A 15,220-nucleotide genomic window follows, 5' to 3' on the forward strand; every position below is an offset into this window, starting at 1 on the left:
CTGTCCTACATTTGTATCTCTCCCACCCACCTTCCCCTCCAATACATCCTTTGGAAAAAGATAATCTAAGATGAGGCCAAATCTTTTTTTTTTTAAGTTTTATTTTTATAATCTAAAAATCCCAAATTCGCCTCAAGACATTTTTACAGTCTGTGCATCCAAGCACACTGTCAGTCCTCCCAGCTTCAAATTAGAGGCGACTATTGTCCTTCTTCTCTCCCCCCTTTTTTTTTTTTGGGAAAGATGATTGTTCAGTGATCTGGTTATCTAAATAACACTGTTTTCATAAGTAAGCTAATCAGAAAGGCAGCAGTTCCCACACATCTGAAATCCGGCCAGCATAGCAACAAAGAAAGTTAGCCAATTAGGCCTGCAGGATGACAAACAGAGTGAGAGGCACTGAATATGCATGAGTCACAATCATTTTGTAAATGCAAATCAACTGTCCCCCGTCCACATGTGTCACAGAACACGATGATCAACTATTGATCTTGTGATGATCACAGTTCCTGGTCAGACAATGATGTCGGCTGTGATGAATTTGTCACACGTTTTCTATTATTGCTTCTATTTTTCTCCTCCTACTTTCCAGTTCTTGAGCCCAAACAAAACAATAAGTAGTGCGTAGCTTTGGTCTGTGGCCAAATGTTGGTCTCACCAGATGTGTGGAAACCTGTGCCGGCTGGATCAGCAGGTAGTCCCGAAGCCTGAGATAATTAGAAACCCTGTAAATCCTTTAGGAGCCAGATGGATATTACCATTTAGTCACTTCCCTAAGATAGGCGTATAGTGTTATTACAGCCCATGTGCTAATTTATGACATCTGCCTGAGAGTTTGTATTGTGAGAGCCACAGGACTGAGTATAAATCACTTCAGCCTTGTTTTGGATACAAGGCAATTTGATGTTACAGACAGGGATCGACCCCAGGTTGTTGTCTTGCCCACTCAAACATCTTCCTTTAATAAAAGGTTCATGTTTTGGGCTCTGGGCTCTCCGGCAAGGTGACTCATCGTGCAGCATGGCTCTGAGCTGCCTCTTTTAGCTCCAGACAAAGAGCAAGCAAACAAAGCACTGAGGGAAAACCCTGAACTACACTACTACATCAGCTCCTCATGCTCATATTTGCTTTTATTTTGCCTCCACAGCACTCAGCTTTCTACTCAAAGGGAAAGTGCCTCATACCTCCATGGGTGCAAGGCGTGTGTGGGGGGGAAGCTCACGTTTGCCATTTCATTGTTATTTCATTATTCAAGCAGGTCACAACAGGGGCCGGGGATCATGTCGCTGTCAGCGGGCCAATTACCTACAGACATAATCACCTTCCTCTGTGGGTTGCATTGAGCACGAATCCTTATTAACTGTCTGTCAAAGGCGTCAGCGGGCGCCGCGGTACAGTCGCTCAGCCACTGATTCCACTTAACGCAGTCTGGATTCACAAAAGTCGTCGCAAAAGGGCTTGCAGGGAATTACTGGCTTGTTGGTGTAAGAGGAGGTGGTGGAGATGGGTGTTGGTAATCACCCCGGCCTGCCCTTTACTCTGGTAGTGCTCGGCGGCGTGTTTCCACAGACACACTCAGTCAGGAGCTCGTGGTGGGGGTGGGGGGGTATTTCCACACCTAAATTTTTTTTGTCTAAAGGTTGCAGCTGAGGAGGAAGACCATTTTCTTAGTCATGAAGTGACACACCAAATTAACACCTTCGTGCTCTGTGAAGTGGCCTCGAGGTACAAATGCATGACAGCTCATCCGAGCAGGAGGAGTGTGTGTTTGTGTGGGTGTATTTGTGTGTGTAGCAGGCTGCCTTTATGTTTGTTGGCCCTCTTGTTGTTAGGAGGGTAAATCTAGCTAAGTATTAGTGTTAACAAATCCCATGAAAACAAAAACAATCAGCTCATCTGAATTAAAATCATTGTCTGTTTTTCTTAAATGTTTTGCACTCTAGAGCGCCGCTGTTGCTCATTAAAATCATAAATGTTCAAAGTTAATGACAAATGAAGTCCAAAAATGCTCTCCAGACACACGTCTCATCTGACGCCTACTTTGGCAGGAGATAATCTGGCCGCTGTTGTGGTTCGGTTACGTTTAGGCACAAAGATGACCTGGTTTTTGGAAGAGAAAGACTGTGGTCGAGGTTAATATTATAAATAAACTATCACACATTTCCTCATTTTCCATCAGGCGTATGCGGCTGCTTATACTCAATTCACACAGTTTGTTTCTACTTTTCACTCTCTGTGATGTGAGCAATATTGCTAATATGAACCTGAACTTGGGCAGTCAATCAGAAGGCTGGCTTAAAGGAAGAGGACCTTAAAGATATCACATCCCAGGAAACATGCTTGTGTGGGGCCCACAGTGGGTGAACTGGGTGGTTGTGCAGGCAGAGTTAAACCCACACTTACCCCACACAGACCCAGAGTGGGTGTACCCACACAGGGCCCACAGCATGGGTCTTCTGTGGCCTGCCCACTGTGGGCTACGAGGGAAGAGGCTGTACTGAGGTCCAGTATGAGATAAATAAGGATTATTCTGAACTGTGAATCATGCAAAGCTACCCTAAACGTAATGCTTATGGAGCTATAATTGAGCATTATCCACCTTAAAGTCAATGACAGATTAATGTCTTAGTTCTGGGTGGATGGATGGATGGATAGATGGATGGATGTTCTGGATGGATGGATGGATTGCCACATTAATCTAAATCTAGGTTGCACTTTAAAAGAACAGTTCATGCCCCAAATTAAATGTACACATGTCCCCTCTGGCCTTCAGTGATGTTTATCCATCTCATTTATTTTGGTGTAGGTTGCCCAGTTTTGGAGATATCAGCTGTAGAGATATCTGCCTTAGTCTTTATTATAAATGTACTAAATGGCACTGGCCTTGTGATGCTCAAGGGCTAAAAACATGTATTTGAAAATCTGTGCTTCTGTGCCTCTTTTAAAAAAACATCCTAGTTATGTGTAGTTTAGAATATGCTGTGTAAAAACAGGGAGGTGTAATATGCTAAAGCTTAAGCTTACACCTCTTTTTGGCAATAATTTGTAGTCTTGCCATTTAATTCAGTTCTTTGCTGTCATTTATTTACATTTATGGGCATTTTATTTGCTGTCGCTGCTCGTCTGAACTATTTTCTACATACCAGAGGAAGTGGACAGCTGGCTAAGGTGAGGGGGGCCGCCATTAATATTTATATCCTGTCCCGCACATGCACGACCCTCTCGTCGCAGGTAGATGGAAGATTCAGTCTGCTTGGTGGGTGTAGATCTGTAGAAACATACATAAAACCGAACAGAACGAGGCTTGTGGATTTTTGTTTTTTAATACCGGGGACCTTAGAGACATTACAGCTGAGTTTTTCATTTTTATTTTGTAATTTTTTCATTTTCCATGCTTTGAGCAGCACAATGCGAGTGCCATTTAGTTCCATTATATTGAAAAAAGTCAGGTATCTAGTTCAGCAGACAGAAAATAGTAGGTTTGTGGACTGTTTTGAGTAACGGGGTCGTGCTTTCTGGAAAAGGACATTAGTGCTGCGTTTTCCCATTTTTATTATTATTAGTTGTAGTAGCATTATTAGTAATAGTAGCAGCACTTTGAGCACCACAAGCCAAGAGCCAGTAGCTTCATTACAATAAAAAAGAATAGACATCTACACCAGCATCTGCAAAACTGAGCAAGTCCCACCAAAATAAAAGAGATGCACAAACAGCACTAACAGAGGGGAAACATTTAAATGTAAAATTTTGGTGGTAAATGACCTTTTTACCCCTTAAAATGAATTTTTCTTAAACTATTTATTTGTTGGAGGCTGTTGGAGGCTGTTGCGCAGCACGAAACGATTCAGCGTGTCTTTTTCTTTTACAGATGACAGAAAATGCAATAAAGTGCCGTTTTATTGGGTGCACATTCTCGCAACAAAATAAGAAGCTATAGCTGCTCTGGTGTCGTCATCTTAAAGCGGTTTAAGCTGTTTGAATCGTGAGATATGGTGCTTTTCATATCAGGTGTGGACAGGTTGTCACGTTTGATCCTTTTAAAACATAAATCTGGCAAATTTTCAGTGAAGGAGTTCATGAGCCACACTGTTATAGTGGGTGACATGTTCCCTTATTACCATGAACACACAGTTTATTCTGAATCAGTGCCACACACACCTCCTGTCCTAAATACTCGCTAGAGCACCTAATTTGTATTAATCCACTGCTGAAATAGTCCCTAAGAAACTGATTATTTCTTACTGTTGACGTAAGTTTTACGTAAAACTGCAGCGCCTACGTGTTTGAAATAATACCGAGCTTTGTATTTTTAAAAAGAAACAACATATTTTGGGATCCATTTCTAATTATTTATGTCACGGATTCAGTGCCACAGACAGGTGTTAGTGCCTTGGTTCTTTTGACTATGACAGCACATGGCAGTGCTTTAGAGTCGGCGTCTTTGTGTGCTCAAGCATAGTCTATCACTACATGTTCTGTTTATTTATTTTGGTGCGAGTTCATCCTGCTGGTCCAGATGTGACCTTTTATGTCTCGTTCGGTGTTTTTTACACTGTGTGCTGCCTTCAGGTGCAGGGGGCTGACTCACAAAAGCAAAAATATCCTTCAAATAGAAAGCAGGCTTTTCCAAATAAAACAGGGTGTTCAGTACAAAACTATTAATGTAAAAACATATCTCATTAAACAACCTTAACAGCTTATTATTAGTGACATTATCTGTGATGACCCTGGAACCAATTATAGTGATTTTATTTGGATGTTTTTGTTTTTACATGCAGTTGTTTATTCCCCTTAAAATCAGTTATGTGTTCATTCATTATTAGACTCACTTTGGTTTCTCCAAACTAAATTCACTCATCTATGTCCTCTGAGCCTTGGCAATATTTGCGAACATCAAGCGAGTTTGAGTGTTGAACCTGATTTTGGGCTGAATTCAGGTGACACTTCAGGTGAATGCAAACACCAGCCTTTGATTAAAAAGTATGGTTTCTGATTCTTCAGTGTTTGAGGGGCCTCATAAAATGAGTCACTTTCTCCTTTAGGCAAAAGTTGCGATCATTACCTGTATCGCAGTTTCTGCTAAAACATCCCTGAGGGAAAGGTCTGAAATGATAATCAGAGCTTTTAAAGGTCTTTGTTTTTAGTTTGCTCTAGTTGATCATGACATTAACTTTCTCCGTCCGGCCTCGTAGCGCAGACACACAGAGATTCAACGACGGCTTTGACATTTTACAAATGTTTGCTTTCATATTGTTTTTCTTTTATTTAGCTCTTTGTATATTTCTGACCTTCTCTGTGTTATCTTTATAATGTCAGCAGCCAAGTTATTTTAAAGTTTATGAGTGGCATGTGGCTCATCTGCCGAACTCAATCTTTATGCAGCGGGACACTTTCATTATAAGTGGGAAGGTCAAACGAGCCAGATGGGGAAACGACAGAGTGCAGACGAACAGAAATAAAAAAAAATGAAGTGTTATTTGTATAAGCGCAGCTCTCTGGTGCATAAAACCTGTAGTGATGAAACAGGTAGTACTCTGCCAAGTCTGTGAACAGATTCATGTTTCTGAGTCACCGTTTGGAAATGAAAGATTTTTATTAAGTTTACACACAAAAATGAACCTTCTTTATGGGCAGTACAAAAAAAGAAAGAAAAAATGACTAAATACTACTTTATTAGGTTAGTGAGTGAAATTATTTTAGAAAAAATAATTTTTTCCAGAGAAAAAAAACACAAATTCTGTCATCTAGGTGCCAGAAATTCAAATTCCTCATCAATACCCGACTGTTTTTTGTTTTTTGTGCTTCCTACCAGTTCCCATGAACAGTCGTTAACATGAAAGAGCTGAAAATGCAGAAGTATGTTGCAAGACATCAAATGTTACCACTTTGGTGTCTCATAGGGTGTTACAGCTTTGCCTCCAGTTTTAAATCCAAGGATTTTATATCAACATGATCTAACTTCTTTTTTTCAGTTTGTAGGGTTTAAAGTTTGAGTTTGATTTTTAGGGGGAAAAAAAATCAATCCAGGTAAATTTCACTGTCTAAACTTTCAGGCACTGATGCCAAAGGATACCTGGGATGAGAATACATTGAAAAGACATTTCTACTGGGCCTTACTGACCAGTACTCACTGGGCCAAACATGTTGTAGTTTGTCTGTAAGTGTAAAGCCTGAAGCCAAGAAAGATGGATTCTCACTTAGTTGTGATCTCATAATTCAAAATGTTATGAGGCTCTGTTTTGCAGTGTAGCGTCTCACTCGTAGTGTTTGTACATGTGGCTGAAATATCATCTATCTTGTTTGGGAGTCATTGTTAACTGGTCTTTTGTGTTCTCTTGGGTCTCAGGTCATGTTTTCGACCTGTGTTAAGTGTTTGAACCTTCAGCCAAGGGCACATTTCAGCTCAAAACATTTAATTATAATTAAATTTTTTAAATGAAAATATTAATTGATTTCAGTTTTAACTTGATACAGATACACAATCCTGTCCAAACAACTCATCAAATAAAAAATTAGGAGATAGTTGCACTCAGTAAAATCAGTGATAGCCTACCATGAATGATTAGCTTACTTTAGCTTAGCTTAGTGATGCACTAAGCTTTGAAGTAAGAGAAAGACTAAATTCACATATAAGTCAAAACTGTACTAGTTAACACATTAAATTCCATTTGATATCTCTCACTTTGGTTTTAATAGGAGTTATTAATGTTCCTTAACAAAATGTGGAGCCCCACCCACCCTCTGAATGTAGTCGTATTTAATCAGGAGATAAAACTGTTAGCTTGAAGGATGCTTATTATATTAATTTCCAGCTCCGTATTAGGCTAAAGTAGCTTGTGCATGATTCACAGTTGAAAATAATCCTTGTTTATCTTATGTTGGGTCTTGGTGACTCAGTTAATCCTCTGTCTTAAACAATCAGTTTTAGCTCCTCCCTCTTTAGGCCAGCTTTCTTTTGATTGGTTCGTTAACAGAAGATTTGAACAGCTTCTGTATAAATAGCCAGAATTTTGACTGCAATAAAGGCTATTTTTGCAAAAACCCTCTTTAGGATTCAATGCAAACTTTCTCCACAAGGTGGCAGCAATTTACCAGCAAGTTTCAGTATCATTGTTTTACACCAGACAGCTTTTGTCTTGTCTGAAATTCTGGTGGTTGATGGCTTCTTAGAGTAGTGGTTTATATATTTCCTTGGCAATTTAAAGATTGTTGGTTCAGTTCCTGTTAAAAGGCCATATTATACCTCGCAAACAGCACCGTATGACACTACTGACAGCAAATTGAAGCCACATCCACTGTTGCAAGCTGCCATTTGTGTTGGTCTTGGATGTCTTGATTTGTGTGACCTCAAGTGTTGTGCTGCTGTTGCCACAGCTGGGTTGAAGGCATAAGTGCGTGGTTGTGCTGGTTTTTACTACCGTACAGAAAACTTTGTTGAAAAAAACATCTTGTTTTGACTTCTTCGGAAGTGAGCCAACACTTTTCCACTTCCCAACTGGGAATATCACTACCCGCTCTGGCCAGTCTTTCTGAGAAGGCCTAAAAGTAGCTACTCTGATCTTCGGGCTGTGATAATGAGCCATCTGAATGCGATGGTAATGTTGGGGTGTGTCATGTTGGACTTGCAACAGATTGGACACTCCACCATCTAGTGGTTCAAGGTGGTATTACGTTAGAGTACAGCCCAGCATTACCTCAGCTTCAGTTGATATCGCTCCATTCTTGGCCAAAACGCCACAGTTGATGTTTCTTCACATGCCATCGAGAGTTTCAGTTAATTTTGAAAGGTTTTAGTGCTTTTTTAGCTTAGGTGTTTTTTGTTGTTTACCTTTAGAACTATCTTCGCTCTGATATTCTGTCATACAGAGCCAAGAGTAGATGAGCCCATGTCTTATATCTGTCCATCGATCTGACTGTTGGTGTGTTTGGTGTTTTCCGGCTTTGTTTGTGTTCACTCTGAGGTGTAGTTTGTTGTGAGGTTAAACTCGGAGTTTTTGTGAATCGGCATCAGGCTTCAGTGGCTCCTCTCTCCTTCACCTGGCTGCCCTTGAAGCCTCACCGCTCCCCGCTGCTGTTGCAGAGTGCTAACATGGCCCTTCACCAACTGGGCCCCGGATCAAGCTGTGCCCATTCATTGATTTACTAATGATTCACAGTGATACTCCCCCCTCACCATCTCCATCTCTGCTGCCTTTCCTTCAGTCGAGGCACACGGGCTAGATGAAAACGTGCCATTGAATGCTGAGTTGCCTGACAAAATGGATGTTTGATGATGAACGGTGGTGACAGCCTGAACGCGCTCATCCTTAATGTGGTGAGCATGCCAACAGGCTTCAGGTGCTGCTGCGGTGCTGAAGAGACAGTTGGTCCATAAGCCACTCAAGCCTGCATCTTATGGACTCTATGAATATCATTAGGAGATGAAGGGATGGGCAGAAAAGTGTCAGTTTTATTTTTGCTGACAGGAGAAGAGTGTGACTTTTGGGGGGAATTATTATTATTATTATTTTATTTTATTTCAGCCTTCCAATGGTTTGAAATAAACTGTGGCTTTGGGGGAAGTCTGCTTTCACTCACCAGGAGGCTTTATTTCAAATCCCCCTGCTGAAACACAACATTTAATTTGCATGAAAGGGAAGGAGAGTTTATTAAGGTCCCCTTTTAATTTAGAGGAAAAAGAGAAAAAGCTGAGCGCTCAGTGAATTTCTTGCTTCATAAGTAAGTTGTTTCATTACACGCTGAAATCTTGCTTTTGTGGTGGGCATAAATGAAAATGTGCACAGCAGAGAGAAAAGAAATGGTATGGTGTAACTAAGTCCATTTTTAAATCACATATTTTTTTATTTTACACAATGGCTACAAAACCAAAAATAAAAACACTGGGATGAAAAGAAAAGCAACATATTGCTCCTTATGTTCAACAAACAGCGATATGCATGCTAAAAAAGGGAAAAAAGGACAAACAGAGACAAACTCAATTCAATAAATGCAACAACAAATAACGCACAGCTGAAAAGAAATAACTGTAAGGACTGACTTCTGGTTAGACAAACATCCCCTACAAAAAAGTCGCCAAACCTTTTTGATCACCTTGTTTTCCAGGAAGATGTTGCTAACATATTTTAAGGAAATGTGTTTGGAAAAAAATCTAACAGATTCCAGATTTGAAAAAATCAAAAAAAAAAACGTGAGTTCTCTTTCAACAATTTTTAAAAAATATGTTGAGGTTTGGACTGTTGGTTGCGCAAAACATCCATCTATAATTCAGGTTAGGGTGGAGCCTATCGTAGCCGTCAGTGAGTAAGAGGCGGGGACTGGTCGTCTGTGTATTTTCTTGGTTAGTTGGTTGGTTAGTTGGTTGCTCCTCCCACAAAACCAGGATTTGGGCATCCAGCTTATGTCCCTAAAACTTCTCCTGATCTTGATTTTGACACCATGAGGTTGCCTGGCAACCACCAATCCACAGGCTAAAATGATCTGTTTTGAACATTTATTTAGCACCTTATAAAAGAATAGTTTCGTTCCATTACAGTAACGTATATTTTATTTTCAAAAACCTTCAGTTACAGCATACATGATAAATTATGATGCAATCAGCCAGCCAGCTGCCTAGCTGCAGGCTAGAATGACCTGTTTTTTGCCTTTATGAACCTACACCCCCTCATGCAACCATGTTAAGATCTTAATTTCACAACCAACTGCACAAACAGGCGTAACAAACTGTAGCTTGGGCATGTACTAGTTAACCTGACAAATGCCTTTCGACAGTTCATGTGCAGGGTTAATGCTGTGTAGAGGAACATTTATATCTAAATAACACAATTTTCCATAAATCTAACAAGTACATTTTAGTGCCTAAACCTGAGGCATTGGTGCCGAAGGACGCCTGTAATGAAAACGTGTTGAAATAACAATTTTAACTGAGACCTTGTGGAGAAGTAGTTCCCCATATGTGGCCTCAAGTGCAAAGCTTAAAGGCTAGAAAGATGTATCCTCTCAAGATCTTATCAATGTGTCAGAACTATTTAGAAACTGTGGTAATGTCTCACTAGGGGTGTTTGATGTCAATCTAGGACATCCTTAAACTTTTCTCTCCCAAAAAGAACCTCACACCCCAGAATTTTCAGCATTTTCAGTTGATATTTTAAATATCAGCATAATCACTCCAGAAAATTTCTGTTCGCTTAATAAGATCACATTTTTTCATTTTAGTTTCACTTAACGTTTCTACTGGTTGTTTCACATCCTGCCTACACCTGAGACCAACACACAGTTTGAATTTTTTCAACGAAATAATCTACAGTTTCAGAAAATAACAACTTAATCTTAAGAATGACTATTAACACTCCTGAACTACAGAAGCCAAGGAACTGCTTGCTCTTATTTATAAAAGAGAAACTATTTTGCACATTTCCAAATTCACATTTTCATTCTTGATCTCCAGTAAGGGAGCTTTGAATGATTCACCTTTTTCATTTATTTTATATTTACTATATTTAAAAAGAAGAAAATAAATGACTGTACTTTGCTCCTCATAAACAGAAACCTCTGAAAACATTTATGCTTTTTTCCTTTGTACTGGTGGGGTGGTGGGCATGTAAAACGCTCACAATATGCTATTTTTGCGGTGCACTTCATTTTCTGTATCTTTATCATCATGGTTCATGCATAAAATCGGGCTGTTATTGATGTATGATTCATGCAGGAGGGTGATTCATCATTCATTCACTATAATAAAGATAACAACGTGCACGCTACTCTTTCCAAGTTTGCTTTTCCTACCCACCTTTTTAAAAAGAAAATAATATAGTAAACTGAAGTTAGAAGCACGGCACTCTGGAAAACAAAGGTGCACTTATTTTGAGTCTGGGTTACAATGGTCTCTTCTGTTCTATCAGCAGTAAAGTTTACCACTAATAAACCTGAGACAAGCAGCCCTCTATATTCTCATCGCTCTTCATACCTCTGTGGAGAAAGATGTACAACAGAGGCACCTTTGTCTGTTCTTAGTAATATAATTAATAATGAAATTTGTTTATCTAAACAGATAACGACGTTTATTTTTTACATCACTGTTGACCAAACTGGCAGTTAAATGTTGGGTCATGCTGTTAAAACATGAGAAATGGTTCTGGTGGAATAATAGCAGTGAGTACATGTTTAGACCTTGAACTGGCGTCACTGTCGCTTGTGGTGGCTGGTCAGACTTCAGGCAAAGTCATCGTCAAAAAAAAATAAAAAAATAAATTATGTAACCTCAGCTTAAGAGGAGTGAGTTATCCTGACCTGTTTGAAAAGACAATTTATGTGAATTTAATATGTTGCACCAATGTCAAAGAGTGCTGTTTACATTCTCTGGTTGCATCACTTTTCAGATCTTCTGTACTGTTTATGTTCTTTGGACTTTGCATTGCTAATGAGTTCCTTACATAGAAAAATCATTCATTCATCCATTTTCTGCTTCTGATACGGTTCTGAGTTGCGGGGAAGCTGTCTGAGCAGAGATGCCCCGACCTCCCCCCCTGCAACCACCACCTCCAGCTCTTCCAAGAGGACAGTCAGGCATTCCCAAACCAGCCGAGAGATATAATCTCTCCATCATGTCCTGGGTCTGCCCCGAGGCACAAAACACCTTGCCTGGGAGGTGCCCAAGAGGCATCCTAATCAGATGCCCAAACCATCTCAGCTGGCTCCTTTTGATGTGAAGGAGTAGCAGCTCAACAATGAGTCCCTCCCAAATGGCCGAGATCCTCACTCTGTCTCTAAGGCTTAGCCCTGACACCCTTCAGAGGAAACTCATTTCCACCACTTGCATCCACAGTCTTGTTCTTGTTGGCTTGTTTGAAGGTGGCAGACCCTCCACCGCACAGATGGTTCAGACTGGACACAATCACTCCAAATCCTTATAAAAACATCACACAACCATGTAACCTCATCCGACTTGTGTATCGATTGGGACAAATGGTTAATTTGTGTTGAATAGATTAGTTCAGTGAAGTGTTTGTGTGTGGAGGGGGGGTTTCTAGCATGTGGCCTACATAGCTCTGGGCTATGCACGCCTTCTTTGTTTCCTGACTGTTATTCCTAAAAGCCCACCCTGATATAGAAAGCTAAAACCGTCCTCGGCTTTCATGTGTGACATGAGTCATAAAGACACGTTTTCATTTTATACGGAGATGATTCATGTCACTCTATCAAGATTTTAATTTTCCCTTCAAACAAACCAAAAATTAGCTGATGGGATGAATAATAAAAACTGATGGTTTGGTATTTTTAACTTACACATGAACAGTTTATCCAACTACACACACATAAAACCTTGTTGGCACTTTAAATGTATATACATATATATATATATATATATATATAAATTCATTCATAAACACAAACCTAAAACAGGTAATGTACAACTTTAGGAGTGACGATCAACAATTCAGAGAGAATGGTACATTTTTTCCTTAATTATACTGTGGACCTGTTCAAATACAGTCTCTTTATGTAATTTAAATATTTATCTATTTATAAATATATAAAAACTTCAACTTGAGTTGAAATGTCACTCAGCTTTTCCGAAATCACAGCAAAGCAAGTTTGAAAAAAGTGTTTCTTTGTTGCCATTTTCTTTGTTTGAACTTTTATATTTAATATTGTTGACGACATACCAATCATCTCTTCTGCACCACAACATATGAGTCAATGTGCGAAATCCTCCTCCGTCCAAACAATAACCACAAACATTAGAATTATTATTTTTTTAAAGTCCAGACTGTTTTGTGTGGGCTCCAGCAATCTGTAGCGCTCGCTGTGTGACCGGAATATTTGAATATTTGATTGAAAGGATGAGTAATTGTTTGCTATTCGTTTTTCAGTTTCACTTCTAACGTGCACGTTTCTAAAATAAAAGATAAGAAATACTTTATACAGTGTTTGTGACATACATGTATTCTAGAGAGCACTGTAAAATTAATGTGCTTAAATGTTTTAAGTGTAGAAAATTTACATTTATTTATAGTTTATCTGTTGTAGATAAAAATAAAAATAAAAATATTCAAAGCATATTATCCAAACAACTCACTGTGAAGGTTTCCAACTTTGAAGACATGAATTTATGAATTCATAAAAACTGGGCAACCGTGAGATTAAAGTAAGGAAGTTAAGAGACAATTTTATTTATTTATTTATTTATTTGATTGTAACTTGTGCATTTATAAGGAAAACAATTCCAAGTGGAACTCTAATGGTTGTCCTTTTTCTGTATTATAAGCATAGTTTTGATGGTGGATCCTCATATTAAACAGATCAGACTTTAGACTGTTTTTTCTACTCTTGGCTCTCTATGATGTCAAAGAGAGTCATCACAGACATGGAAGCCCCGCCCACTTTGTGTTTAAAGCTTTTGTTTAGCAGGATCAGCCAGTCAGAAGAAAGCTGGCTTAAAGAATGAGCTAACCCAGCTTGTTTTAAACAGATGGTAAATGGTAAATGGCCTGTATTTGTATAGCGCTTTACTTAGTCCCTGGCAAGCTACATTGTAGCCACAGCTGCCCTGGGGCGCACTGACAGAGGCGAGGTGAACTGAGGGCCTGCGCTGAAGCCCAGTGTAAGACAAATAAGGATTACTTTGAACAGTGAATCATGCAAAGCTACACTAGTCCAGAATTTAAGTATGGAGCCAGAAAGGAGCAGAATGTTGCAAATTAATGAGGAAAGTTACGGTTATTGGCAAAGGAAGTCTCTTCACTTTGCAGTTTTGGATAATCTTCATTGCACCAAAGCTGCACTGCAGTTTGTTTGGCTTTAAATGTATTTTTTTCTTGTTTGTAACTCCTCCCCCAAGCTTCACCTCCACGTCTTTGCTCTATATAATCTCAAATAGCTTTAATAGGTACACAGCTGTGCTGAATAAGATGAGAAAACATTTTGATGTATTTATTTCTTCGTGTCCTGCAGGGCGAGCTGTTGAGCCCCTGCCGCTGTGACGGCTCTGTGCGCTGCACCCATCAACCCTGCCTCATCCGCTGGATCAGCGAGAGAGGCTCCTGGAGCTGCGAGCTCTGCTACTTCAAGTACCAGGTCCTTGCCATCAGCACCAAGAACCCACTGCAGGTAAACACGAGGGGAGTCTGCAGCACAAACACGGTGAAGTCTGGGGAAAAAAACAAAGCCTCACACCTCTTGCTGTGATTATTACTGTTGCACAATTTGATCTAAAACACTGATAGTGAGTCTGTCCAGATGACTCACAGTGACTGCACAAACAAACCAGCACAGCGTGGCTCTGTCCAACGTGCTTTTTGACTAAGATTCAAAGTATTGGATAAACAGCCACATAAACAAGATGATGATGGCGTGTGAATATGGAAATGATGACAAAATGCTCTCTCCTCTCTGAGGTGCTAGCTCCTAAAACACATGGGCGATGGAGGCAGGAAGATTTAATGACGTGGAAAGAGGAGCTGCTGCTGTCAGCTAACCTTTCATAATAAAATATACAAACGCTGCTGCAGCAGACCCAACACTCTTTTGCCTGAACAAATCTCTCAGCCGTCGCTGTGGTGTGAGGACTGTTTGCCATATTGTGCTGACACATTTTCCCTCTGCGTCACTGTCCGTCTGCCCTCCTTTTCAGAGGCAGCCAATCGCTCTAAAACCTATTGAAAAGATGCCATGTGTGTGTTGGTGTGTGTGTTAACTTGTCAAATGTGAGGATTTTTCTCTCTCTGGTGAGATGTAATGTAGAAGATTGGTGCAGTGTGACTAAGTATGCACAACTTGCAGGTACTCTTGCATGTCCACGCTGTGCTGCTTTACTCTGACACTCCGATGTTAGGAATGTCGCACTTTCAGCTTCACAAGACTTAATAGACTTAAACTGCTTTGTAAACAGATTACAGGGGAAATCGTGTGATAACGCTAAGGCTCTGTGTTTTTTTGTTTTGGTCCCTCTGCTCGTTCTTTTCATGTTCATGCTTTCTTGGTTTCCCCAGTGTTTCCTTGTTTTTGTCTTCCTCTGATCTTCTTCCCTTGTCTTTATTGTTTCCGCTTCCTGTTTTGTTATGCTTTGGTAATTGCTTTTCCTCGGGTGTCTCCTGTGCATTTACTTCCTGTGTCTGTGGCTTTTCTCCTTTGTGATGGTCTGCCCTGTCTTTATTGTTTCCACTTGTGTCTTGTCGTGTTTTTTGTGTGTGTGTGTGTGTGTGTGTGTGTGTGTGTGTGTGTG

General features: G+C 39.9%; 1 protein-coding gene across 1 annotated transcript in view; it reads left to right on the forward strand.

Moving 5' to 3' along the window:
* march9 (membrane-associated ring finger (C3HC4) 9) overlaps positions 1-15,220 on the forward strand; it is a 24,194-nt gene that overhangs the window by 2,239 nt on the left and 6,735 nt on the right. The window contains exon 2 of the mRNA XM_005918751.3: positions 13,951-14,106. Coding sequence (XP_005918813.1) covers positions 13,951-14,106 — 156 coding nt within the window. The remainder of the gene's footprint in view (positions 1-13,950; positions 14,107-15,220) is intronic.

The sequence above is a fragment of the Haplochromis burtoni genome, unplaced genomic scaffold (genome assembly GCF_018398535.1).
Source record: "Haplochromis burtoni strain Fernald_Lab_line unplaced genomic scaffold, NCSU_Asbu1 Contig_31, whole genome shotgun sequence".
In the NCBI taxonomy this organism is placed as follows: Eukaryota; Metazoa; Chordata; class Actinopteri; order Cichliformes; family Cichlidae; genus Haplochromis; species Haplochromis burtoni.